Source organism: Chrysochloris asiatica, unplaced genomic scaffold (assembly GCF_000296735.1).
Source record: "Chrysochloris asiatica unplaced genomic scaffold, ChrAsi1.0 scaffold00028, whole genome shotgun sequence".
Classification (NCBI taxonomy): Eukaryota; Metazoa; Chordata; class Mammalia; order Afrosoricida; family Chrysochloridae; genus Chrysochloris; species Chrysochloris asiatica.
In genome coordinates, this window is record NW_006408546.1 from 6,619,269 (window position 1) to 6,644,225 (window position 24,957).

At 39.7% G+C, this 24,957-nt stretch overlaps 1 protein-coding gene and 1 pseudogene across 1 annotated transcript in view; both read right to left on the bottom strand.

Moving 5' to 3' along the window:
* Window positions 1–307: 307 nt before the first annotated feature.
* Window positions 308–24,957, bottom strand: part of ACAD11 (acyl-CoA dehydrogenase family, member 11) — a 154,392-nt gene continuing 129,742 nt past the window's right edge. Inside the window, exons 16-20 of the mRNA XM_006840028.1 lie at window positions 22,382–22,453; window positions 21,274–21,428; window positions 5,232–5,348; window positions 4,170–4,279; window positions 308–422 (exon numbers count right to left, since the gene is read on the bottom strand). Coding sequence (XP_006840091.1) covers window positions 308–422; window positions 4,170–4,279; window positions 5,232–5,348; window positions 21,274–21,428; window positions 22,382–22,453 — 569 coding nt within the window. The remainder of the gene's footprint in view (window positions 423–4,169; window positions 4,280–5,231; window positions 5,349–21,273; window positions 21,429–22,381; window positions 22,454–24,957) is intronic.
* On the bottom strand, window positions 2,045–2,467 carry LOC102829783 (annotated as a pseudogene).

A 24,957-nucleotide genomic window follows, 5' to 3' on the forward strand; every position in this document is an offset into this window, starting at 1 on the left:
ATGCGCTGGCTTTAGCACTCCAACTGACTTCATGATCTCTTTACAGTTTGAGTGTTTATTAAAAAAATGAATGTTAAACTATTTAAGTACTAGACTGACAAGAGCGATGGAGTTTCCTATTTAACTTGAATCTATAAAACTCAATGATTAAAATAGACACTAAAATCAATACCAAAAGTGAGTGATAAATATTTTTGGAACAACTATTCTCAAGTTGTTCCAAAAATATAGTGGGGTTCAGATGTTGGAGCTGGTTACGTTTATGTGAAAGTTCCTTTCTGCCAGAGGAATGTGCGACACTGACACCCTACATTTTGGCCGACAGCCTTTTAGCTTGGTTGCGCAGCTCCGTTCCAGCAATTGCTGAGAGGTGAACTTCATCAGGGCCATCTGCCAAGCGCAAAGTCCGGATTAGGGCATACCTGGAGAAAAGAAAAGGGCAGGGATGGAGAGTTAACAAAGGAGGACATGATACCTGCATGTGAATCACTGATTCTAAGATTAGACAGTTTTAGTTTTTGAAACTCTATGAAGGCAGGGATAAGAAAATGAATACAAGGAGAATCAAAGGAAGTAAACCAAAGAGCTTGGGAAATGCCATATGCAAGTTTCCGACTTGGGAAGTGGAATCTTAATGGTACAGGGAAGTGGGGTTCTTCTCTTAATGGCTTACTGCAGGTTATGAAAACTTGCCAGATCTAAGAAGTAGCTTAGGTAAGTCACAGAAGTGAATGATATATTTATAAAGCAAATATTTAAAAGAAGAAATCAATGTTGGGCCCCCAGACTCTTATCTCCAGTGTGATAGAGAAGCTGTGAATATGTGTAGTGAGGGACTCATGGTACGTGGAGAATGTTCCTTCTTGACTCCCAGCCATCAGAATCTGCACATTTGATTATCACCACGGGTATGGCTGCTAACTCGGCAAAAGCCTTCCTTGTAGGTGGTAAATGGTCCCGACTGCACACACAACCTGACCTGTTCCGTTTGGTTGGCCCTGCTCTCCTCCCCCCTCCTCCCTGCTTCAAAATGAAGCCCCAGCTCTATGGGTAGTCCACAGCCCTCAGCGGGACGTCCCATCCCAGTGGAAGGAGTGACATAATAGACTGAAATAATCATGGCGACCATAAGAACAACGATGTATTGGTGCCAAGTTCTGTACTGAGGTGCCTCTATTAATTCATGGAGCCTTCAACGACACTTTCAAGTACGTTTAAATAAACAAGCAAAAACCCCTCTTGTCATCAAGTTAATACTGATTCCTAATGACACCACAGGACAGAATACAGCTGTCCCATAGGATTTCCAAAGCTGTACAAGGGGGCATCACATGTTCATGGAAAAATTCCATTATTTTTATTTTTTAATTAAAAAAATATTTTACTAACGCATAAGATTTACAGAAGTTTCCAGACAAACCATACAAAACTGTCGCAAGCTTTTTCTTGAAGGAAGGATTCTACACTTCATAGCAAAGTCACAATGTTATTAGTGAGTGCTGTGATGTTTGTTTAATGTTCCCATTTTGCTTGAAACAATCAAGCTTGTTCATCTACAACATCTAAATAAAGTTAGACTTGGTTATGAGGATATATTATAAAGAACAGCGGCTTAGCTGCTTTTAACCAATGCACCATAAAAGGGGGGAAAGGAGCCCATGAATTTTAAATAAAACTACCTCCCCCCTCAAACAAAAAAGTAAAAGAAAAACACCCACACTCCTGACACTTAACTGATTCACAGTGCTTAATACTTAAACCATGATGGGGGAGAAGTGAATAGATGCAGAGAGGGGTCAATGCCTTATACATTTAACAACAATCTAGATGATACTTCTAGCATCTGCTCATGCTTTCCAACAGCGACTCAGGACAAGACAGATTGCTAATGTGCATTGAATCACCAAAAGACTAAAGATGTCTGGGCTTTTATTTTGTAATGTGGCTAAGACTGTGTCCATTAAATGCAAACAAAAAAGGAAGAAGTCTCTGGGTAGAACAGGAGAAGTGATGCACACTTGATGATCAAATCAATTTGATTTGACTAGGCATACAGCCTAGTCCATGCTCTAGCTGTTTCCATGGCTTGGGCTTCATTGGTCTTCCACTGCTCTGTGACATCATTTGCTAATGGATCATCTGGACGGGGAGCACTTAACAAAGCCTGCATGAATCTGCAGTGCTGGGGACCATTTATCTTTCAGAATATCTAAACAGATTCTTCCCAGCTTGTCTACATTTGGGTGATAAATTTGGGTCATGAAATGCACTTTAGGAGCTGCCATTGGGTATTCTTCTGGAATATGACTAGTTCAAGTTTATAAAAACCCCTATCTCAAAGGGGGAATCCTCGGGGCCAGCAGTGATCACATGAAAATATTGGGTGTTGACCTCATCCGGTTCTGCTTTAATGCCAGGAACTAGTTTCCTTAATAATCCTTATAATCCTGTGGGGCAGTCCAGCCATCTTGTCAGATCCCGAGTTTGGCCTCTGCTCTCTATTATCTTTTCATTCCAGTGTCCCACAAACTTAAACAGTTTATAATCATTTTTCTGAATTCCTTCTCAGGCATTTCCAAGGCCTGTCCTCCTTCCAGAATGGAGTCCAGGTCTACCTCTAGGCCATTTGTCTCAGACACTTTATCTTGTTTCTGGACATGTGCTGATATGGTCATCTGCTTTTGCTTCTTGGACACGTTTAGTGTTTATCTGTGGCCTTAATACTTAATTGAGTATGTGTTTTGGTATTTTTTAAGCTTTCTGATTGCTTCCAGGTAGATGTGATCAGGATGTGGGCTTTTCTTTTCACTCTTCTTATTGCTTAATGCAGAGTAACTTTCACAGGTGTTGTCTGCCTCCCTGGCATATGGGAGTTGGTAATGGTTCTTGCCTGGATTTTGGTGTTTTATATTGTGATTGTAGCTTGACTAGATGGCAGCAGTTGCTGTTTCTTATTGGGTAATATAAGGAGACAAAGAGTCCCCCTCAAAGGTAGAAAGGAAGCATAAAACAGTAAAACAACAACAACAAAAACTAGACTGGATATTGTAATCTATAATTTCAGGAAAGGGAGAGGAGGGAAAGAAGAAAAAAAAAATCTGTAGCCTAATATTTGTATGACTTTAATGTCTTCTTTCTTCTTCTTGCCTTCAAAGTTGCCTGAGAGATTTCAAGATGCCACTGTTGGTTATTATGCTGTACCTCAAGATTTAATTGAATTTTTGGCCTGTTTTGTTTTTAAACTCTTTTTCCCTCTCCACACCTCTTGTTCTGGTCTTTTTTGTATTAAAAAAAAAACAAACAACACAAAAAACAGTTCAGGGCAGGTTCGTGGGCTGAAAGCATCTGTGCGCATGTGTGGCAGAAGAACCCACCAATGGTGAGGGTAGGGAGTGTCCACTCCCTCAAGCACCCCCTGTAGTCATCAGAATGGAGGTTGGTAAACAGTGGGGGGCCAATGAACAGATGCCAAAAAAAAAAAGAAAATCAGAACAAAGCGAAACTGACAAAGTGTATTGTCCACCTTTGTCCCAAGGTTCCCGCAGTGTTTTTCCGTGGTGTGTCTGCTCCCCTGCTTGGTCTTGCCATTTGGTGTTGTCCAAGTTGTCCTCCAGACAGCTGAGTATGGCAAATTCAAAAGTACGCTATTTCTTACTTCTGCTACAAGTTCCACTAGCTATAAGCCTTCAACCTTTTAAAATATTCCTATCTATGTGGTTCCGAGTTTTGGAGCTCTGCCCTGGATCTGCTTTGCCTGGTATTCTGTGGTATTGCTGCCAGTGAACCTCACTGCACCTCTACCCTAGCCACCATCTCCCACAAACTTTTTGAAGCCCCTTTGTATATCTTCATGGAAGCAGACTGCCACATTTTCCTCCTGTGGAACAGTTGGTGGGTCAAATCACTGACCTTTTGGTTAGCAGTGGAACACTTAAGTTAGTGTCTTTATTTTCTTCTTAAACAATTAGTGTCAAAGTATCTATAGATTTTAATTTCAAGCTTATGTGGGTTATGCATTGGACTGCTAATCGCAGGGTCAGCAGTTTGAATCTGCCAGTCACGCCACAGGAGAAAGAAAGGAGCTTAATGCTCCTGTAAAACTTTATAGCCTCTGTGAGTTGGAACTGACCTGATGGCACACTGACACCAGCACCACCACCACCACTCACATGTTAGCCAGAGGGTAGTCCTGGGAAACACCTGCACCTCCACACACTTGGATGGCCCGGTCAATGATTTTACAGACTGCTCGCGGGGCAGCCACTTTGATCATGGCAATCTATGGAAACGAGATATTAAAACAATGCTCCATTCTTAGACTATAACAATGTGGGAAAATTTGATATAATCTGTTTTCTTTGTGAAATGAAACCAGGGAGCTTTCCTACACAAGATTCATCACTAAAACAGGATCTTTGGTGAAAGGTAACAAAAAGATCCACTGTAATGCAGTTAATGACCCAAACTCAGTTCATACATGTACCTTTTCAGTCAATACAGAGAGATCTTTTTCAAATCATATTTTATTCATTTATTTATAACTTTCCTTGCTCCCAAAATGTTTCCAGGCTGCCAGTAAATCATATTAATTACTTTAGGGGTTATAAAGAGAGCTCACGGGTCTTCTTCATTAATCAGTTTCCTCTTTTAAGAACTTTAAAAAGTCAACATCTAATCTTTATTCTATATAAACCAGAAACATGAGAAGGAATGAGAGGACTTTCTGTGGAACATTTACTAGGTGGCAGCACAGGGCTATGCAATCTTGATTACTTTTCACAAGAACCTTAGGCCAGAAGCAGAAAGGTTAAGTCCTCTGCCCACTCTGGGGTACAATTCAAGGTTTGTATTAAGGAGTCCTGGTGTGGCACTTTGGGCTAAAGCATCAGATTGTAAAGTCATTTGAACTGTAAGATTGGTGGTTCAAGCTCACCAGCTGCTTCTTGCAAACCCTATACAGGGTCGCTATGGGTCGGAACCGACTTGACGGCACTTAAAAACACTAAGCCAAAGATTCCCCCACTTCTTGTTGCTGCATTTCAATATTTCTAAGGTGTTTTGTACCCTGATAATAATAGCCCAAAGCTGTCCAGTGGAAGGGAAACTAGCAAGGGACATCTACTTAGAATCATTAAACCATAAATAACCTTCGGGCCTCCAATACTCTGAGTACCATCAAAGCACCGTGAAGCTGGAAATGCCCAATGGGCTGGAAAGATGGCAGTCCTCACCTCGTTCTTTGCATGAACATTGCCCAGGGTATCGATGCTATGGGCAGCTTTCAGGGTCAACAAGCGGATCTGCTCTATGGCAATGCGACTTTCAGCAATCCAGTGGGCAATGACTTCCTGTAGGGGAGTAGAAGGAAGGGAGAAGGAAGTTAGAGTCTGGTGTCCACATGTAGTTTAGTGAAACCACTCTCTAGGCTAAGGGATGGCCACATGTCATACGTCTTGAAATGGAAAAGCTAATTTGTCCAGTCAGTGTACATGGACCCAGTGACATACCTATGGATGCTTCACTTAATTGCAGCAGATTTCAATTTTATTTGAGCAGAAAATAATTTATTTAGTATATCTTAATGGCTAAGGTCAAGATGGCTTAACTGAGCAACTTATTGGCACAGCACTCCTTTTTGGGCGTCTTGAATGCTAATCACATGCTTTCATTGAAACATGGCTAAATGTGTGATGGTGATGACTGTTGTTGTTGTTAGGTTCCATAGAGTCAGTACCAACTCATAGCAACCCTATGCACAACAGAACGAAACACTGCCTGATCCTGGGCCAACCTCAATTGTTATCACGCTTTAGCCCATTGATGCTGCCACTTAGCCAATCCATCTCGCTGGGGGTCTTCCTCTTTTTCTCTGAACCTCCACCATACCAAACATGATATCCTTCTCTAGTGACTGGTCCCTCTTGACAATATGTCTGAAGTATGAGAGATGAAGTTTGGCCATGCTGGCCTCCAAGGAGCATTCTGACTGCACTTCTTCCAAAACAGATCTGTTGGTTCTTATGGCAGCCCATGGCACTCTCAATATTCTCCTCTAACACCATAACTCAATGGCATCAATTCTTCTACGGTTTTCCTTATTCACTGAATTACCTAGTAGGGCTAGTATGGCTATGGTGAAGATTGCTGATAGCCATACTAGGTAATCCCTCAGACAATTTCAGTGTAGGCGTGGTCCAGCAAACGTTTCTTGTGCTGTTACTATATATATATATATATATTTATTTCAGGAAAACAAATGTGTGCATGTGTGTATGTACAGTTCTGTAAGCACATGCATAGATTGATGTAACACCCAGTCACAACACAGAACACTTCTGTCACCCCAGAAAGCTCCCTCAAGCTACTCTTACTTAATTATAACCTCCCTTACATCCAACCTCTGGCAACCACTGATCTGTTTTATAACACTAGTGTTCTGCCTTTTCAAGAATATCATATAGGAGTTCTGGTTTTGGTGGTGGCAGAGACAGCCAGGTAGGAAAGGCTCCATGGGGCAGGGATTGAAAACCCAGAGAAACTGCACTCATGGAAAACCACCAGAGCTCTGGATCTAGCATAAGGTGTAGGGCATCAGTTTCCCACATGCACAAGTGGAAAAATCACGATATAAAGGAAAATACTGTGAGTGAGGAATCACTCGAGATAGAACTCCTTCTACGGCCACCTCACCCAGGCAGAGTTCAGAGGGCAGGGCTACAGGCAGACCTGCACAGGAAGCCAGCACTGAAAGTGGTGCAGTGACATTTGCAAAACGAGGTGCGGGGGGATTCTACCCATTTTTTCCTCCTCCTCTATGTTGCACCTTCTTTGCCCAAACCAGATGCCTTCAGGCAGGTGGGTGCACACCCCCCAAAAAAAGTCCAATGCTAAGCCCATAGCTTCCCCATGGCACAGAGAGAAAGAGCTTGGTGGCTGCTTATGATGTCAGCCACGGGGTCACAGCCCTAAAATTAATTTGTGCAGGACCCTTTACACTGGCCTATGTAGCAAGAAAAAAGCAGGCCCATCAGGCCTGACAGACAAACCATATGAACAATCTGTAAAACCCAAACATAACAGGATGCAACTATCTTGAGAATTACGCTGTGCACACTCAAATACCTGACCTTCAGAGACAAAAATAGTAGAAAATTTTTCTCCCATTAACTTCTCAATATCTATCTGTGCACCTCTATGGTGGTGACTAGAAGAGGGGTCTGAGCTAGCAGACACCCCACACACACGGCTTGAGGCTTCTACGGTGCACACACACTGCCTGTGTAGCAAGGTGACTGGACAGTCGGCCACAGTTTTATTTTTGTTTCAAAGTGGTGGTTTTTGTCTCTGCTTTTATATTGCTTCTGCTTTTGGTCCTTTTGATCACACATTTTTTTCTGGAGGTAGGAGCTTTTTCTCCTTGTGTTACCCAAGAAGCAGTCGTGGCCATATAGCCAAGCTATAAGCATACTCCATAATATTCCCCCACTGACACAAGAGCCAATAACAGCTGCTAAGCACTACATGCAAAAGGGAAGCCTATCTCCTGATCATATCCACCAGGAGACACCCAGTAAGCTTAATAACACAACAACAAACATCCATTTAAGCATTAAAAACCCCACATAACTACTGGAAATGACAAAGAAAACACAACAAAATATATCAAAACATGTCCCAAACCAGAAAAGAGTAATTGAGACAAATGAGCTGGAGACACACAAAGGCTCCCCAGAAAACGAAGAGCAGGTTTTGGATTTGCCTGAGAAGGAATTCAGAAGAATGATATGGAAACAAATTCAAATACTCTGAAAAGGGGTGGAGGAAAACAAGAAGTCAGGAAAGTACTACAAGAGCAATCAAACAAGATTTGTACAGCACTGGAAATTATTCAAAACCTAGTCTAGATGATTAATAATAAAATATCAGAAAGGGATAATACACTGAAAGGGGAAAGAAGCAGAATAGAAGAGATGGAAGCCAAAACTAGCAAGCTGGAAGACAAATCTTGCAATACTGCTAAGATAGAAGAGCAAGCAGAAAAAAAGAAAAAAATCTGAAGAGAGTCTAAGATTCAAGCTGGATTACATGAAGAGGAATAACTTAAGAATTACTGGCATTCTGGAACAGGAAGAATCAGAGAAGTCCACAGAGGAGATAGTTGAGAAGCTTCTGGAAGAAAATTTCCCTAACATCTTGAAAGATGAGAAGATAAACATTCAAGATGCCAAACGTACCCCAGGAAGGATAGACCCCAAAAGAAAGTCACCAAGACATATGATAATCAAGCTCTCCAAAATCAAAGACAAGGAGAGAATCCTAAAAGTGGCCAGGGAGAAGAGAAGTGTCGCTTTCAAAGGCAAACAAATCATATTAATCTCTGACTTCTCAGCAAAAACCATACAGGCAAGTAGGCAATGGGGAGACATATACAGAACCCTAAAAGAAAAAAACTGCCAACCAAGAAGCGTCTATCCAGCAAAACTGTCAATCAAATACGATGGTGCAAACAAAATATTCCAGGATAAACAGAATCTAAGAGGTTTTGTCAAAGCCAATCCAGCACTTCAAAACATCCTAAAGGAAGTTCTTTAGACTGTCACAACAGAACCAAACAAAATCAAAAGGATAATAACAGAATACTGTGAAGAGTTGTACGCCAACAAATTTGAAAACTTAGAGGAGATGGATGCATTTTTAGAAAAATACAACCGACCAAAACTTACACAGAGTGAAGTAGAAAACTTAAACAGACCCATAACAAAAGAAGATATTGATCAGGTCATCAAAAAACTCCCAACCAAAAGAAGTCCAGGCCCAGACAGCTTCACTGGTGAGTTCTACTAAACATTCAGGGAAGAGCTGTCATTAATTCTACTCAAATTATTCCAGAATATAGAAGAGGACGGAAAACTTCCTAATACTTTTTATGAAGCAAGCATAACTCTCACACCAAAACCAGGGAAGGACATCACTAAGAAAGAAAACTACAGACCAATATCCCTCATGAACATAGATGCAAAAATTCTCAACAAAATCCTAGCCAACAGAATCCAGCAATACATCAAAAAAATAATACATCATGACCAAGTCAGTTTCATAAAAGGGATCAAGGATGGTTCAATATTAGAAAAACAATCAGTGTAATCCACCACATAAATAAGAAAAAGGAAAATAACCACATCGTCATATCAATTGATGCATAAAAGGCATTTGACAAAATCCAACATCCATTCCTGATAAAAACATTCAACAAGTAGGAATTGAAGGAAATTCTTCAACATAATCAAGAGCATATATATAAAACCAACAGCGTACATCACTCTCAATGGAGAGAAACTGAAAGCCTTCCCTCTGCAATGGGAACCAAACAAGGATGCCCTTTGTCACCACTCCTTTTCAATATTGTTTTGGAAGTCTTAGCCAGAGCTATACAGGAAGATAGGGAAATTAAAGGCATCCAAGTTGGCAAAGAGGAAATAAAACTCTCTCTGTTTGCAGATTATATGATCGTATACATAGGAAATCCCAAAGACTCAGTAAAAAAGCTACTAGACATCATTGGAAGATTCAGCAAAGTGGCAGGGTATAAGATCAACATACAACAATCAGTTGGATTTCTCTATAGTAACAATGACAGCGCTGAAAAGGACATTAGGAAAGCAATACCATTTACAGTAGCCGCCCAAAGGATGAAATATTTAGGAATAAACATAACCAGAGAAACAAAGGACCTATACAGAGAGAATTACAAAACACTACTACAAGAAACTAAAAGAGACTTACAAAAGGGAAAGAACATACTGTGTTCCTGGATAGGAAGACTCAACATCATGAATATGTCAATACTACCCAAAGCAATTTACACATATAATGCAATCCCAATCCAGATTCCAGCAACATTCTTCAAAGAGATGGAAAAGACAATTATAAACTTCATATGAACTGCAAGGTCGGTGGTTCAAGCTCACCAGTCACTCCTTGGAAACCCTATGCAGGGTCGCTATGGGTTGGGACCGACTCAACGGCACTTAACAACAACAACAACAATAGAAAGGAAGGAGACCCCAGATAAGCAAAGCCCTGCTCAAGAAGAAGAACAAGGTTGGAAGACTCTCACTCCCCAATTTCAAAATCTGCTACATGGCTACAGTGGTCAAAACAGCCTGGTACTGGTACAATGAAAGATATATTGATCAATGGAACAGAATCGAGAATCCAGAAATTAACCCATCCACATACAGCCAACTGATTTTCGACAGAGTGCCTAGGTATACTACATGGGAAACTTGGCAGAAATTTTTTTTTTAATGTTTTATTGTGAATTATACGATAGTTTACATGGTAGAAATTAGCTTTACATTCATCCTATCATACATATACTATTTCATTGCAATGGTTACAATCCCCTCCATGAATCATCAACCAACCAAAGGATATACCCTGCAAGCCTGCCCCTCATTCGTCAGCACACAACCCCTCTCCCTCTCTGGGTCTAGAGTCCCCAGCCGCTCCATCTCTGGCATCACTATTTCTCTGGGTAGTGATGTTACTGTCAGAAGGAAGTGGATAAAAGGTATAAGGAATCTCCCTGTATTATTTAAGTAATTATTCCTTACACTTGCAAGTGAGTCTGCAGTCACATGCATGTGAGATATTAATGATCTCAAAATTAAAAGGTTCCTTTTTTAAAATTATACTTTAAAAATTTTATCTTTTTACAGTTTCTGACATTTTTTCACTTGTGAAAACTCGGAAGTGGAGTGGAACAATATGGAGAACAAACGTTACCATAAATCCCACAAGCAACCAAACACACAGACTCCAGCACTGAAACTCAGGGGGCATACCCAGTTCTCCCAGTTGACTGTAATAGGATTTTTGGCTCCCAGTTCTAAACATAGAATTGGTGTTTACCATGGAGAATGATGTTTCTAATATAAGTCTGATCAGCAGACAATTACAGTGTTCAGATTCCAGCTACACTAACCTTCCACAGCTATTTTTATAGTTGGTCATATCTGCCTTGTTAAATTTCTTTGTTCAGAATTTCCCTAGAGCAGTGATATACAATGTGATTGATAGTTGTAAACCACACATATCCTCTAAGCATTTGAAATATATCATCTGAATGGAGATTTTTTTTCTACGTGTAGAATGCACACCCAATATCAAATAAGCAGCATATAAAAATGTTGTTAGGTGCCATCGAGTCTGTTCTGATGCACAACAGAACAAAATACTGCTCGGTCTTGTGCCATCCTCATAATTGTTATTACTCTTGAGCCCACTGCTGCCGCCAGTATGCCAATCCATCTCCTTGGTGGTCTTCCTCTTTTTCGCTGACCCTCCACTTTACTTAGCATGCTGTCATTCTCTAGGGACTGGGCCCTCCTGATAATAAGTCTGAAGTAAGAAAGACGAAGTCTCAGTATCTTGGCTCCTAAGGAACATTGTGGTTGTTCTTCTAACACAGAATTTGATTGTTCTTCTAGCAATATTTTTCTCCAACACTATAACTCAAATGCATCAAATCTTTTACAGACTTCCGTATTCACTGTCCAACTTTCATATGCATATATTGTTGTTGTTGTTAGGTGCCATCAAGTCAATACTGACTCATAGTGACCTTATGCACAGCAGAATGAAACACTGCCCAGTCTTGGGCCAACCGCATTACTGTTGCCAGTTTTAGTCTATCAATACTGCCGCTTGGCCAATCCATCTCATTGGGGGTCTTCCTCTCTTTCTCTGACCCTCCACCTTACTAAACATGATATCCTTCTCCAGTGATGGGTACCTCCTGACAATATGTCCGAAGCATGAGAGATGAAGTTTGGCCATCATGGCCTCCAAGGAACACTCTGGCTACACTTCATCTAAAATGGATCAATTGGTTCTTTTGGCAGCCCATGGCACTTTCAATATTCTTCTCCAACACCATAACTCAAAAGTATCAATTCTTCTATGGTCTTCCTTATTCACTGTCCAGCTTTCACATGCATATGAGGTTATTGAAAATACCATGGCTTGGGTCAGACGCACCTTAGTCCTCAAGCTGACATCTTTGCTCTTCAACACTTTAAAAAGGTCTTGTGCAGCAGATTTGCCTAATTCAATACATCCTTTGATTTCTTGACTGCTGCTTCCTTGAGTGTTGATGGTTGATCCAAGAAGAATGAAGTCCTTGACAACTTCAATCTTTTCTCCATTGATAAGAATGTTGTTTATTGGTCTAGTGGTGAGGATTTTTGTTTTCTTGACATTGAGATGTAATCCATACTGAAGGCTGTGCTCTTTGATCTTTATCAGTAAATGTTTTAAGCCTTCTTCACTTTCAGCAAGCAAAGATGTATCATCTGCATATCGCAGGTTGTTAATGAGCCTTCCTCCAATCCAGACGCCACGTTTTTCTTCATATAACCCAACTTCTCAGATTATTTACTCAGCATACAGGTTGAATAAATATGGTGAAAGAATACAACCTTGTTGTACACCTTTCTTAATTTTAAACCATTTAGAATTCCCATGTTCTGTACCTCTTGGTCCAGGTATAGATTCCTCATGAGCACAATCAAGTGTTCAGGAATACTCATACTTCGCAATGTTGTCCATAGCTTGTCATGATCCACACAATCGAAAGCCTCTGCATAGCCAATAAAGTACAGGTAAACATCTTTTTGATATTCTCTGCTTTCAGCCAAGATCCATTGGACATCAGCAATGATATCTCTCATTTCACGGCCTCTTCTGAATCCATATTGAACCTCTGGAAGTTCTCTGTCTATGCATGCTTGCAGCCGTTTCTGTATTACCTTGAGTAAAACTTTACTCGCATGGAATATCAAAGAAATTGTCTGATGATTTCTGCATTCCCTTGGGTCACCTCTCTTTGGAATGGGCATAAATATGGATCTCTTCCAATCAGTAGGCCATAGTTGTCTCCCAAATTTCTTGGCAGAGATGAGTGAGTGCCTCCTGTGCCACCTCACTTTCTTGACAGATTTCAATTTTTATTCCATCAATTCCTGAGCCTTGTTCTGTGCCAGTTACTTCAATGCACCTTGGACTTCCTCCTTCAGTATCATTGGCTCTGGATCATATGCTACCTCTTGAAATGGTTGAACATTAACCATTTCCTTTTGGTACAGTGACTCTGTGTATTTCTTCCATCTTCTTTTGATGCATTCTGCATCATTCAATAATTTGTCCAGAGAATATTTCAATAAGGAAAGTCGAGGCTTGAATTTTATCTTCAGTTCCCCCAGCTTGAGAAATGCTGAGCGTGCTCTTCCTTTTTGGTTTTCTGATTCAAGATCTTTGCACATTTTATTGTAATATTTGGCTTTATCTTCTCAAGCTGATCTTTGAAATTTTCTTTTCAGCTCTTGTACCTCATTTCTTCCATTTGCTTTAGCATCTCTACGCTGGAGAGCACAAGTTTCGGTGTCTCTTCTGACATCCATTTAGACCATTTCCTTTCTTGTCTTCTTAATGACTTTTGGCTTTCTTCATGTATGATGTTCTTGATTTCATCCCACAACTCATCTGGTCTTTGGTCTTTAGTGTTTAATGTATCAAATCTGTTCTTTAAATGATCTCTAAATTCAGGTGGGATATATTCAAGGTCATATTTTGGCTCTCATGGATTTGTTTTCATTTTCTTCAGCTTCAGTTTGAATTTGCATATGAATAATTGATGGTCTGTTCCACGGTGTGCCCCTGGCCTTGTTTTTTGACTGATGATATGGAGCTTTTCCATCATCTCTTTCCACAGGTGTTTACAGCTGTTTCTCTTCATTATGAGTTATGCCCCATCAGCAAATGAAGGTCCCGCGGGCTTTTCCCCCACGGGCTTTACTCTATTTGCGTCATCACAGTCAACTCTACTTTGAGGAGGCAGCTCTTCCCCAGTCGCATTTTGAGTGCTTCCCAACCTGAGGGGCTCATTTTCCGACACTTTTTCTGACAGTATTTCTCTGCTATTCATAAAGTTTTCAGTGACTAAATATTCGGAAGTAGTTTGTCACTTCTTGTCCTAGTCTGTCTTTGTCTGGAAACTCATCTGAAACCTGTCCACTATGGGTGGCATAGATTTCAGAATCACAGCCACCACAGTACGACAAACTGACAGACAAGTCATATCATATGCATTAAGAGGCTACCGAAAATACCATGGCTTGAATTAGACGCACCTTAGTCCTCATACTGACATCTTTGTTCTTGAACACTTTAAAGAAGTCTCGTGAAGCAAATTTGCCTAAAGCGATATGTCATTTGATTTCTGGACTGTCGTTTCCATGACTGTTGATAGTGGACCCAAGCAAAATGAAGTTTTTGACAACTTCAATCTTTTCTCTCTATACATCATAAATGTTATTAATTGGTCCAGTGGTGAGGATTTTTGTTTTCTTTATATTGAGGTGCAACCTACACTGAAATTTGTGGTCTTTGATCTTCATCAATAAGTATTTTCAGACCTCATCATTTTCAGCAACAAGACTATATTATCTGCATATTGTCAGTTGTTAATGATTCTTCCTCCAATTCTGATGCCACTTTCTTCTTTATATAATTCAGCTTCCCGGATTATTTGCTCAGTGTACACATTGTATAAGTATGATGAAAGAATACAGTGCTGGAGCACACCTTCCCGTAAAACCATTCAGTTCCTCTTGTTCTGTTTGAACAACTGGCTCTTGATATATGTACAATTTCCTGATGAGCACAATTAAAAGTTCCGGAATATCCATTCTCTGCAATGTTGTCCATAGCTTGTCATGATCCACACAGTTACAAGGCATTCCATAGTCAATAAAGCACAGGTAAACAACTTTCTTAATTCAGCTTGAAATTCTGGCAATTCCGTTTCAATGTACTGTTGCAGTTGTATTTGAATTATCTTTCACAAAAGTTTGCTTGCATGTGATATTCATGATGTTGTCTGATGATTTCCTCATTCCATTGGGTTAACCTCTCTTTGGAAAGGGCACACATATGAATCTCTTCTAATCAGTAGGCCAGGTAGCTGTCTTCCAAATTTCTTGGCATAGATGAGTGAGTAACTCCAGTGCTGCATCACTTTGTGGAAATATTTCAGTTTGTATTCCATCAATTTCTGGTGCCTTGTTCTTTGCTAACGTCTTCAATGCACCTTGGATTTCTTCATTCAGTACCATTGGCTCTTAATCACATGGTACCTCTTAAAATGGTTAAACAGTGACCATTTCTTTTTTGATACAGTGACTTTGTGTATTCCTTCCATCTTCTTTTGATGCTTCATCATTCAATATTTTGCCCATAGAATCCTTCAATATTGCAAGTCAAGGATTGAAATTTTTTCCCTCTGTTCTTTCAGCTTAAGAAACGCTGAGCATATTCTTCCCTTTAGGTTTTCTAACTTCAGGTCTTTGCATATTTCATTACAATATTTGATTTTGTCTTCTCGAGCTGCCCTTTGAAATTTTCTGTTCAGTTCTTTTACCTTCTCATTTCTTATATTTGCTTTAGCATATCTATGCTGGAGAACAAGTTTCAGAGTCTCTTCTGACATCCATTTTGGTCTTTTCCTTCTTTCTTATCTTCTTAGTGAACTTTTTCTTTCTTCCTGTATGATGATCTTGATGTTATCCCATAATACTTTTGGTCTTCAGTCGTTAGTGTCTATGCATCATGTCTGTTCTTGAGACAATCTCTAAATTCCAAGGGGGGCAGTGTATGTTCAGTGTCATATTTTGGCTCTTATGGACTTGTTTTAATTTTGTTCACTTCAGCCTGAACTTGCATATGAGCATTTGCTGGTTTGTTCCATAGTTTGCCCCTGGCCTTGTTTTGGTTGATGAGATGGGGCTTTTCCACTATCTCTTTCCACAGATGTAGTCAGTTTGATTTCTGTGTATGCCATCTGGTGAAATTCATTTGTATAATCATCTTCTGTGTGGTTTTAAAAAAATATTTGCAATGAAGTCATTGGTCTTGTAAAATCTATCATGAAATCTCTAGCATCTTTTCTATCACTCAGATCGTATTTTACAACTACTGATCCTTCCTCTTTGTTTCTTGGCATTCTAATCACCAGTAATTATGAATACATCTTGATTGGAAATATCCCAATTCCATTTTTATATTGATTTCATATTGAAATGAAGTATTTTGGACCTTTGGGATTAAATAAACTATATCATTCATATTAATTAATTGATTGATTTCTTTTGATTTTTTAAACTGTGGTTACTAGCAAATTTTAAATTACATTTGTGGCTATGTTTTATGGAAAAGCCCTTCCCTGCAAGCTCTGAAAGAACTCCAAACAAGCCGCCTATAGTCCATAAGTCCGTTCTTGACAGCTATAAAACTGGTTAATGATAACAGCATGAGCAGGCTCAACGTTCATTTCCTTCTCAGTTTGAAAATAAAGGACAGTGTTCTTAGTTGGCTTTCTGTGGAACCTACATTTGCTGTAAATTGTTAAGTGGGTGTAATCTAAATACTTTAAATAAACTGACACACTTATTTACTACAAGAAAAACTTTGACCTAGACCTTTTTTTTTTTTTTTTCAATTTTCACTTTAAAAAATAAATCTTATTATTTTGACATAATTGCAGATTCACATGCAGTGGCTGTAAGAGATAACACTGAGAGTGTTATCAGTAGCTTTTACCTGGTTTTGTCTAACAGTAATACCTTACAAAATGATAGTACAATATCAGCATCAGGGTATTGAAAGAATCAAGATACAGAACATTTTCATCACCAGAAGGATCCCTCGTGACCCTCTTATGGTCACACCCACTTTGTCTTTTTTTTGGCTTTAGAGTCTGGAAAAGTTTGTAAGGCAGCTGGAAGGAGTCTCCCAATTCAGGGAAATGGAATGCTACTCTTATGAATTTAAAAAAAAAAAAAAGGATGTAAAAACCTGGCTTAGATTTTTGTTTATGACATGTACATACATCTCTCTTGCTTCTGCCAAATCATTTCCTTTGTGACAGATACAAGAAGTTTCCAGTGAAGAGAGGCATGTTTTTGAGAAGCCCATACTTGTTCTCCATGATACATTAATTTTAAAATGCAGGAGGGAAGTTTCTATGAAAATCATTGTCATCCGGCACAGTATGAGAACATCACTCGTGAAAGCTGCTCTGAATGCTTCTATGTGTTTAAGATGGCTGCTCCCTCCACTTACTGTGTCCTTCTGTCACCCTGCTGCAGGGTTTGGTGGCAATCTTGAAAAGAGACAAGGCTAAGCAGTGCTAGTTGGTGCCACACGGAACTCTTTAGCCCTACATCAGCAGCAACATGGGCTGTATCCAGGACTTCAATGTTTGCATCTACTCGTCTGCCATAGTCCACACCCAAAAGCCAAACTTTTGTCCTTGTTGCATATTATAATCGTTCCCCACAAATTACTCTTACATGTGGAGGCTGCAGTATGGTGAATTACTTAATATAGTTCTTTTTGCCATAGTCTTTGTAACTCCCAATAAATGACTGAGTGGGACCATATTTATTGGGTGTATCTTCTCTTTTCTGGAGGCATCTGGGTAAAAGAATGTGGGGGAAGATGCTAATAGTACTATGGGATTCCATTGTGAAAGATTATTAACAGGGCTAATTGAGATTGTAAACACTTGGAACTGTAATGTGAGGTTTAGTCAAGTTGCTATCTTTTTTGGTTTAAAATGAGTTATTCCAGCAACAGTAGGGGGGGACTTCACTACCCTCAGGAAAGAAGAGTCAGGAATTGAGTGTGTCCTTTGGACTGTGAGATACTTATGCATTGAACCATTTGGCTCCAGGGACAGAAAGCTGTGACACCATAGAAGAAGCCGTGGAATGTCAGAGGAGGAGCAGTAGCAGAATCAAGAGGCAGAACACTAGACAAAGTGATGAGCTTCCTGGCCTACAGAGTAAATAAAGCTGGGAGTCTGCAGGTAAGAGTCTCACTTGTGCAGTGCGGTGCCTCCAGGCACTTAATTGGGGGAGCTATGTTTGCTGACCCGTGGAGCTAGAGCTGACCACCTTTGGACTGAAGCTTATGGCAGAATACCATGACCTTTGGGCATTTCTCAGCAGCTCTAAAAGAACTTTTAACATTGCCCAAGCAAGGCAGAGGCCATGGGACCATATGACTGAGAGGATGAGGATCAGAGAGAGACCTGCCTGCAGGCATAAGGTTGAAAAGAAGCTGTCCTAACCAAAGAACTGTATACTGAACATTTCTGATCCTGAATTGTAACCTGCTACTATAGTGTAGTGGTTACTAATCGGGTTGCGAACTGCAAGGTCAGTAGTTCGAAACTACCAGCTATTCCGCAGGAGAAAGATGAGGCTTTCTGCTCCCGTAAAGATTTACAGCCTCAGAAACCCTGTACAGGGTCACTATGAGTCGGAATCGACTCGACACACTTAGCAACAACAACTAGTGTGGTGCTGTAGGATCAGCACTGGACTGCACACCACAAGGTTAGCAGTTCAAACCCACTAGCTGCTCCCTGGAGACCGTGTACAATGTCACTATGAGTTGGAACTGACTCAGTGGCACTTAACTTCCTAATAAACTCCATAATTATGAGTATGTTCTGTGAGTCCTGTGTGGCCATTGCAATGACTTATCAAACCCAGGTGAGACGTTGAGAATGCTGCGTGAGGAACAGTTGGTGTCAGAATTGGCAAAGGAGGGAAGAGGATGGAAACATGTCTGACCTCAGTCAATTCCTAGGAATTACCTTGGATTGATGTGGAGCTTGGTTCTCCTGCCCCCTTGTAAAGTTAGAGAAGGTCAGATGCTTTCTACACCACCTTTTTACAGGTGCCATAAAGTTGGCTGTATTTTTCCAGAAGCAAAATATTGCAAATAAATCATATATAAGCTGAATAATAGTTCACAAAAAAGGAAGATGAACCTATAAGAACTTACGATAAAAAATTTAATTAACATTTTATGGAACAGTTACAAATGTACTTTGTCGTTATTGTTAAGTGCTGTCGAGTTAGCTCTGATGCGTCCTGTGCCATCCTCACACGTGTTCCTAGGTTTGAACCATTATGCTGCCACTGTATGAGTCCATCTCCTTGAGGGCCTTCCTCTTTTTTGCTGACCCTCTACTTTACCAAGTATGATGTCCTTCTTTAGGGATTGGCCCCTCCTGATCACATGTTCATAGTACATGAGACAAAGTCTCATCCTCACTTCCAAGCAGCTTACTGGCTATACTTCTTCCAACAGAGATTTGTTCGTTCTTCTGTCAATCCATGGAACATTCAGTATTCTTTATCAACACCATAAATCAAAGGCATCAATTCTTCTTTGTTCTTCCATATTTATTGCCCAATTTCATATGCATATGAAGCAACAAAAAATACCATGGCTGGGGTCAGGTGTACCTTAGTCTTCAGAGTTACATCTTTGCATTTTAACACTTTAAAGAGATCTTTTGCAGCAGAATTTGCCCAATGTAATGTGCTGTTTGATTTCTTAACTGCTGCTTCCATGGGTGTTGATTGTGCGTTCAGGTAAAATGGCATCCTTGACAATTTCATCTTTTCTGTTTATCATGATATTGCTCATTGGTTCAGTTGTGGAGATTTTTTTGTTGAGGTATAACCCATACACTGAAGGCTAAAAGTCTTTGATCTTCATCAGTAAATGCTTCAAGTCCTCTTCACTTACAGCAAGTAAGAATGTGCTGTCTGCACACAAAGGGACTAATACACTAAAATATACACATCTAGCAAATATAATTCTATTACCATAAGTTTGATCTTACATTAATATGCTAGCAATAGTAAATTCCATTAAAAAAACCCACAGATGTGAAGTTGATTCTAACTTGTTGTTGTTAAGTGCCATCGAGTCGGTTTTGACTCATGGCGACCCTGTATAGGCGTTTCAAGGAGCAACTGGTGAGCTTGAACTGCTGACCTTGCAGTTCAAATGGCTCTGCAGTCTGGCACATTAACCCACAACGCCACACCAGGACTCCTTAGAGCAACACTATAGGACAGGATAGAACCGTCCCAGGAGGGTTTCCAAGGTTGTAATCTTTATGAAAGCAAACAGCTTCATCTTTCTTTTAAAGAGTAGCTGGTGGGTTTGAACCACCAACATTTTATTTAGCAGCCAAATGTTTAATCATTACATCACCAGAACTCCTCTCAAAATAGCAAAAACTATTTTAGCGATAATTTTTCTTGCCTTCTTAAAATTTAGAAGAACTTTTAAAAACTTTTCATTGTGAATTAAATGAAGGTTTACAGAGTAGATCATCGGTTTTACATTCAACAAATCACATACTTAGTTTTTAAGGACTGAAATCCCTTCCATGTGACATCCCGTAACTTGCTTTCTCCCTGCGATTCTTGCTTCCATTCTTCCTTCTTCTCCAACTTTTCTTAATCATGTCCTTAGGTAAATGCTGCCCTTTTGATCTCTACTGGTTGGCCATTCTATGGTGTGTATACCTCACTAGTGTTGCTTTCTCCTCTATAAACCTATCTACTGTTTAGCTGAAAATTGAACCACAAGGGCGAGTTCAGCTCTAGACCTGAAAGGTGAGAGAATAACTTTTTAGGGGGAATATTTGAATATCCCAGTTCTTATAAAGCTCTTCAAGGAAATCTGAAATGATACTTTCTTTTCCTTTTTGATAAATAATCTCCCAACTTCAGTTATATTGCCCACCTATAACTATATTGTTTAAAGTACTCTGTAAATGACAGACCCAAAAGTATGAAACTTATAGATAAGAATTCAGAATCCATGAAAAGTCCCACTAACTGTTGGGCCCATTTCTACCTGTGTTCTCCCATGACAGAAGTATCCTTCTGAAGCAGTTCACTCTGAGAAGTCTATCAGAATGTTCCTCCTTTGAGTTGTAGCTGGTTCTCCCATGCTATTTATTACCTATCATTTGCCCTAATTCCTGCTGGCAAGCCAAATGACAAATCCAATTCTGCTGTTTTCCTGACATCCTTCTCTGTGTCCACAGAGAGCATCAATGGCCCAGATCCTCTAGAGAACTAGTCTGAGGAAGTTGAAGGGCTTATCCACGCTTTGTGTGCTCAGGCACAGAAGTACTTCAGGAGACCTCTGATCGTTCACAAAGCAAAATGCTTCTCATAAGACATTTTAATCAGACAGAATATACTTTGATGAGGAAAAAAATTACCTGGTTCATGTAGACGAAATCTCCCTATGACCAAGTAAGAGTGTTTTTGTTCAAGTTTAGTGTAGTGAGTTGAGGTACAATAAATTTTAAAAACCAGTCATCCTTACGTGTGCATATAGTTTCTTCGTAAAGGCCACCCTTTGTGTTGCACGTTCACACATGATCTGTAAAGCACGTTCCGCCACACCAACTGTTCTCATGCAGTGGTGGATTCTGCCAGGTCCAAGGCGGCCTTGGGCAATTTCAAATCCCCTTCCTTCACCTATGAAAGAAAGGAGGGCATGAAAGAGCCTGAGCTCATTCCTTTTGTTATTGATATAAATCCCAGGAAAATGAATGGTTCTGGATAAAAATCACATTCTGACAGGGAAAAAAGTCAGTTCGATACTAGGCACACCACCACCACCATTATAAGGTCCATTATACATTTATTGGAATTTTGATTTCTGGGATTGTTTTTAAACTTCTTATCAATCAAATCCAAAACTATCTCTTGGGTACTTTCCATGCATAAGCTGCTGTCTTAGTGTCATAGTGGTTAGAAAGGTGGGTAAGACATAGTCCCTGACACTGTAAAGTCCAGAAGATGGGGCAAGGATACTAGGGAGCAGGGCTGTAGGAAGAGGCCAAGGGAGGAAAAGACAGGAGTAAAAGTTACCTCTTGCAACCTTAGGGTCTGGCAGGTGCCAGGAACTTGTTCAGTAGATGGATGAGTCTGGATTGGGTAAGGAACAGAAAAATCTCCCTAAAGGCAGGACATCTAGAATCTTCTTTGAGGGTCTGGTAGGATTCCAACAAGCAGGAAGGTAGAGTCCTTCCAGCTATATGTCAAAGTTATTTATGCTTTCAACTTGTATATAGAACTTGAATCCAGAAAGCAATGAAGCTTTCATAAAAGAGGGGCCAGCTTGAGGGATCATGTTTTAGGAAAACAGCGTGTTTCCTTCAATTGCATGATTTATGTATTTAGTTTTGTTGCCAATTGATATGCTGTACAAAAACACATCCCAAACTTAAATAAAACCTTACTATTCTATATAAGGAAATCCACATAATAGGAAAAAAAAAAATTCTTCCTTGATAAATGGAATAAATAAATGAAAAGGATAAGTATCTAAATTAAGGTAGGCTGTACACCTTATGTATACCAACAGTCAGGCCTACAAATATGTTAAGACATAATTCTGGAGAATCACTTTTCCAGATTTATCTCACCTAGTATTAAATTGGTGGCAGGAACTCGCACTTGATTAAAATGGATCTCAAAATGTCCTCCATGTAAATTATCTATAAAATAGAAAATAAAATTTCAAGAAACAAAATGGGTTGACAAAAGAATTAACCACACATAATTAATCTGATGAATTCATCTTAAAAAAGAAGGGAGGATATAAAAATCCCTGTGTATCACAGACATTTCTAGATAGTCTTCAACCCCTAGCACCAAGCAGCCCAGAAAATTCAACTGTTCAAGTTGGCAGAGATCTTACACATCCTTGGATCCAGAGGTTTTCCAAGTTATTCTCTAAAGTTTTACTGTTATGAAAAGGGAAGATGACAGGCTCTTCAGATCCAGTCAAGCTATTTTATTATTATTTCTTCATGGAAATCTCTTATATATAAGCTTCCCCAATTGTTTGCTTGGAAACAAGAAAAAAAAAAAAGGGGCGCGGGACAATGTTCCAAAACTTGAAAATAAGTTAATGTGATTCAGGTTTCTCATTTTATCATTGTGAAAACCAGTGCCTGAAGAGCCTTCTCAAAGGGATTAAGCAGGCTCACATTAGTGATAAAGCACTAAACCTATAAGAAGGAGCTCTGGTAGCATAGTGATTACGAATCGGGCTGCAAACCTCAAGGTCAGCAGTTCGAAACTACCAGCTGTTTCATGGGAGAAAGATGAGGCTTTCTGCTCCAGTAAAGATTTACAGCCTTGGCAAGAGTCAGGACTGACTCCACGGCACATAACCACCATCACTACCAGACTTGTAAGTATGCTTACTCCCAGGTTAGGCATGTTCTACCATATGTCTACCTCTTAAAAATGCTGGCATTTGAATTATAAAGATTGAGGACACATTCACGCATTTGTTTTTGTATCCTACTTCCTCCTTGCCAAATCCTAGAGATAACCTCATACTAATTTCATTCACATTCTTTTCCTGTTCACTAGACATTAATAATCAATCCTCTCCACACTGTTTCTTTTGGCTTTAGACAAAGAAGCTGATGGATTTGGCATAATGATAAGTCAAACACAGACTTTGTGATGGAAAGTATTTGCCAAAATACATAAACCCATTCTGGGGACCTTTCAGGCCATTGCTCTACAATCCAACACTTCCCATGCAAAATCTGCTCTAGTGAGCGTGTTTATTCCCTTATTGCCATGGCTCTTAACCTCTTAGCCTACATCTACTGCATCCCACTGAAGGTGATGATGTCAAATGTTCTATAAACTGCAAGTCTTATCCCTGCTACTGGGCATTTTCATCAGCCATATTCAATCACAAAGAAAACTAGGCTTGCCACAGAATCTGAAGTGCAATCAACTTTTTCATAGCACTTATCACGTCCAAACATGTTTTATAATCTTATCATTTATGCATTTGTAGTTACTGCCCCTCTCATTTTACCAACCAGTATGTAAGTTCCATAAGGAGCAGCTGGTGAGTTTGAGCCACTGACCTTGTGCTTAGCAGCCCAATACCTAAGCCATCAACACTCAGTAAACAGCTAGGGAGTGAATGATTTGGGGTAGCCTGGAAACAATGAACATGGGCAAGGGTGGGTGGCAGTTCACACAGTCTCCTTCCTTTTTAGCAGCTCCACCCAAGGATGGAAAGAAGGAAATGTTCTGTATTTAAATATGCAAAGATCATTGCTTATTAACAGTTCTTATAGGTTGACTACTTAAGAACACTAAACTTGGAGACAAAAATGAATCTTCATGTGGATTATCTGGATTGAATGTACCTACGTATATGCCAGGGTTGTATTTTTTCACTCTACCTGTTCAATCTGTATGCTTAGCAAATAATCGGAGAATCTGAATTGTGTGAAGAAGAGTGTGGCATAGGGATTGGAGGAAGACTCATTAACAGCCTGCAATATGTATATAATACAACCTTGCTTGCTGAAAGTGAAGAGGACTTAAAATACTTACTGATGCAAAGACCACAACCTTGAGTACGGGTTATAACTCAATGTATAGAAAATAAAAATCCTCACTCTGGAGCAATAAATAACATCATAACAAATGGAGAAAACATTGACGTTGTTAAAGACTTCTATTTGCTTGGACACACAATTAACACTCAATGGAAGCAGCAGTCAGGGAATCAAACGACATATTGCACTAAGGCAAATCTGCTGCACAAGACCTCTTTAAAGTAGTCAAGAGCAAAGATAACTAAGTTTGTGGAATATGATGCACCTGACCCTAACCATGGTATTTTCATTGCGTCATATGTGAAAGTTGGACAATGAATAAGGAAGACCATAGAAGAATTAATGCATTTGAGTAATAGTTTTGGAGAAGAATATTGAAAGTACCATGGACTGCCAGAAAAACAAATCTGTGTTGGAAGTACAGACAGAGTGCTCCTTAGAAGCAGGATGATGAGACTTTTGTCTGTCATACTTCAGACATGTTATTAGTAAAGACCAGTTACTGGAGAAGGATGTCATACTTGATAAAGTAGAGGGTCAGCATAAAAGAGGAAGACCCCAAATGAGATGGATTGGTACAATAACAGTAGCCATGGACTCCTTTGTAACAACAATTGTGA